Here is a 3,002-nt window from a genome sequence, read left to right as displayed (position 1 = left end):
TACAAAAACAATTTAATACTAAAAAAATAAAATAAAATAAAATAAAATAAAATAAAATAAAATAAAATGGATACTGCTGCATTATTCTTTTTGAGCAAACACAACATATTCTCCAAGTAAACTTTGTCTATTAAAGAATGAGTCTTATTCTAGACAAAAGGCAAAACTGTCTTCTGGAACTATAGCTATTAACTTTGCAGCTACAAAGTCTGTGTTACCTGAGCAAGTATGTATGAATTATGTGATGAATTATAACATGAAGGTAATAATAAGGTGGAGTGGCAGGTGTGGAAGGGCAGCATTCTGACTCTGTTTCTGGGAAAGGGCACCAACACTGACCTGTAGCTGCTGGGCTTCGTGGTTCTCCAGCCCCTCCACTATCGAAGCAAACCTCTCCTTATTATTCCTCTCCGCAGCAATGGTCATGGCTGCCAGGATCTTATCCAGACTAAAGGAAAACAAGAAGACAAAAACAGTGTGTTTAGGTAAACAAGCTTTTTATCAAGACACAACCGTGACATTGGTTTAGAATGTTCACCCGAGTTGGTCTAAGCTTGTAATCTCAGTCTCAGATGTTTACGCACTGGAACTGGAACAAAGCCACAGACTTTTATGTAGATTCATAACTCACTAGGGTTTTGAAATACCAAAGGAAGCCTAATGTTCTCCGTAGTAATAAGAGAAATCCTCTAGTCTACAGTATGTGATGCTCTGTCAGAAGCAGCAACATAAGAGAACCAAAGAGATGCGTTTGGACAGAAGTACAAGGAGTGTTGGTGAGAAAGCAAATTAAGGACTTAACAAGGTCCCATGTCTGTTTTGCTGACTCAAGCACCGGTGGATTGCAGTCCATGGCTAAGGGAAAAGAATAACAGAATGCATCATAGACAAAATAATTACTGCCGAACAAATCATTGCTTGTGTAAAAACAGCCCATTCCAAGAAACACATGCATCACAGCTGTGTCTTAACTGTGTATATCATTAGTCTTGCTCTTATCAGGTTAGGAAAAGCTCATTTTGGATTTATCAATTGTTTTCGATTTGAATATATTTTAACATGCAATTTTTTCCTTTAATAGCAAAGCTGAATTTTCAACAGCCATTACTCTAGTCTAGCCAATGTCATGATTCTCCAGAAATCATGGTGTAACACAAATGCCTTTACAGTCACTTTTGATCAATTTAATATGTCCATGGTGAGAAGAAAAAATATATATATATGTTTTTTTAATCGTACACCACTTAGCCCATACCTTTGAATGGTAGTGTATCTGCGCTTCCACAAAAATATTAAGCTTTTTATATATTTATATGAAATATAATTAATAATTACATTTTTGGGTGAACGAGTCATGCAAAGAGTTTTTTTTTTCCTTTTTTGGACTACAATTCAGTAGTGTATCCTTCCCTTTGATGATGTTGTTTCAATTTGAAGAAGTCTATTATGTGTAAAAATCACAATTATGATTTATACATACATGCACAAAATGCTTATCAACTCTTGTATGCAACGGATTATAAAGACTACATACTAGTGATCTACACCAGATGTTAAGTTCACTTTCATATGTCTTGTTACCCCAAAATCGTTTTGCTTTGCTCCGTTGTTGAAGAAACTGCGGAGATAAGTTTTGTTGAACAGCTAGGTGTAAGATCCGTGTTTTGTGATCTAGGTGATTAAGTTGTAGTCGTGAGTGGGCTGTACAGAGTCTTTCATGCTGGTTCAAACATGGCTTCAGAATAAGCTACACCTGCTCAACTCCTAAAGAGGGCTTTGATGTGACAGCACTAAACATAAGCCAGTATCACTGCACAGCGTTTTAGAGGGAAGGAGCTAGTTTCAGCGCTAAGTGAGGTATCAGCATCTTTACAACTGTCACACAGATCTGCACACTCTCTGATCACCTACATACCCGTAAAAAAAAAAAAACACTAATCTACTCACCTACCACACACCAATTCACTTAGCATGTGTGCATGAGTCTCTCTGCGTGTGTTTGTGTGTTTACTGAAACAGATCCCAGGGCTGAAGGTACTGATCGCCAGATAAAAATGATCAGTTGCAAACTCAGCTTTTTAATTATTCAACTACAAAACTAACACAGCAGGCATATGCTTAGCCGGGGGCTTTCTAGTAGGGATGCAGCGATTAACCGGATTCACGATTAATTAATCGCTAGCTGTGCATTGAACAATTTTAAAAACCAAAATCAATCGACGCGAAGCTATGGCCCGCTTCAGATCAGACAGAGATGAAATTGTGCAGTAAGATCACACTAATTTGAATTAATTAATTATAACATTTAGCTACTTATTCGATCGATTGATCAAGAGAGAGAGAGAGAGAGGTGACAGTTGCGTGTGTGAAATAGTCTACCTGCGCCTGCGTGTCTCTCTACAAACAATGAAGCTGTGAGTTTAGTTACTTAAACAGCGATTTAACCCCCTTGTTGCTGATGAATATAATGTAGCGATTCAGTATCTAAGCTATTTTATTAAAAGTCGAGGGGCAGCGTTCACAACAAGTTTGTGTGTGCGCAGTGCGATCTCCGATCTCACAAAATAGAAATTGAGCACGTTTACATGCACACCAGTAAGCTGATAACTCACAAATATCAGTTTATTAAAATAACCAGTTTTAACCGTTTACATGCACATCAGTAACCTGACAACGCAAGTAAGCTGCGTTTACATGACTTCATTAATAAATCAGGTTATTTCCCTGTAGTGACGTCAAAATATAATCCTTTGCATATCTGACTCCGAGTATTCCATACATTTGTCAGTTGTGATGTTAAATTAAGCTTGCAACATGTCAACTTGCAACATGTCGGGAAACTTACAGCTCATACATTATCCTCTCATGCAGTTATAAACGCAGCATTGTGACTGAACCACTTCTACTTCTGCTGCACGAGATGAGAACACATTTTTATCATTTTCTGAGTCATGAAAAAGTCTGCTTTTGTGATATATATTTCCTTCTTTCTTTACTGCAAG

General features: G+C 37.3%; 1 protein-coding gene across 1 annotated transcript in view; it reads right to left on the bottom strand.

Moving 5' to 3' along the window:
* Positions 1-3,002, bottom strand: part of LOC107724831 (protein diaphanous homolog 2-like) — a 471,924-nt gene that overhangs the window by 324,929 nt on the left and 143,993 nt on the right. Inside the window, exon 12 of the mRNA XM_016533907.1 lies at positions 340-448. Coding sequence (XP_016389393.1) covers positions 340-448 — 109 coding nt within the window. The remainder of the gene's footprint in view (positions 1-339; positions 449-3,002) is intronic.

This window comes from Sinocyclocheilus rhinocerous, unplaced genomic scaffold (assembly GCF_001515625.1).
Source record: "Sinocyclocheilus rhinocerous isolate Xijiao unplaced genomic scaffold, SAMN03320098_v1.1 scaffold1687, whole genome shotgun sequence".
NCBI classification, from domain to species: Eukaryota; Metazoa; Chordata; class Actinopteri; order Cypriniformes; family Cyprinidae; genus Sinocyclocheilus; species Sinocyclocheilus rhinocerous.
Note: the sequence above shows the minus strand (reverse complement) of the source record. Positions and strands in the feature narration are given on the sequence as shown.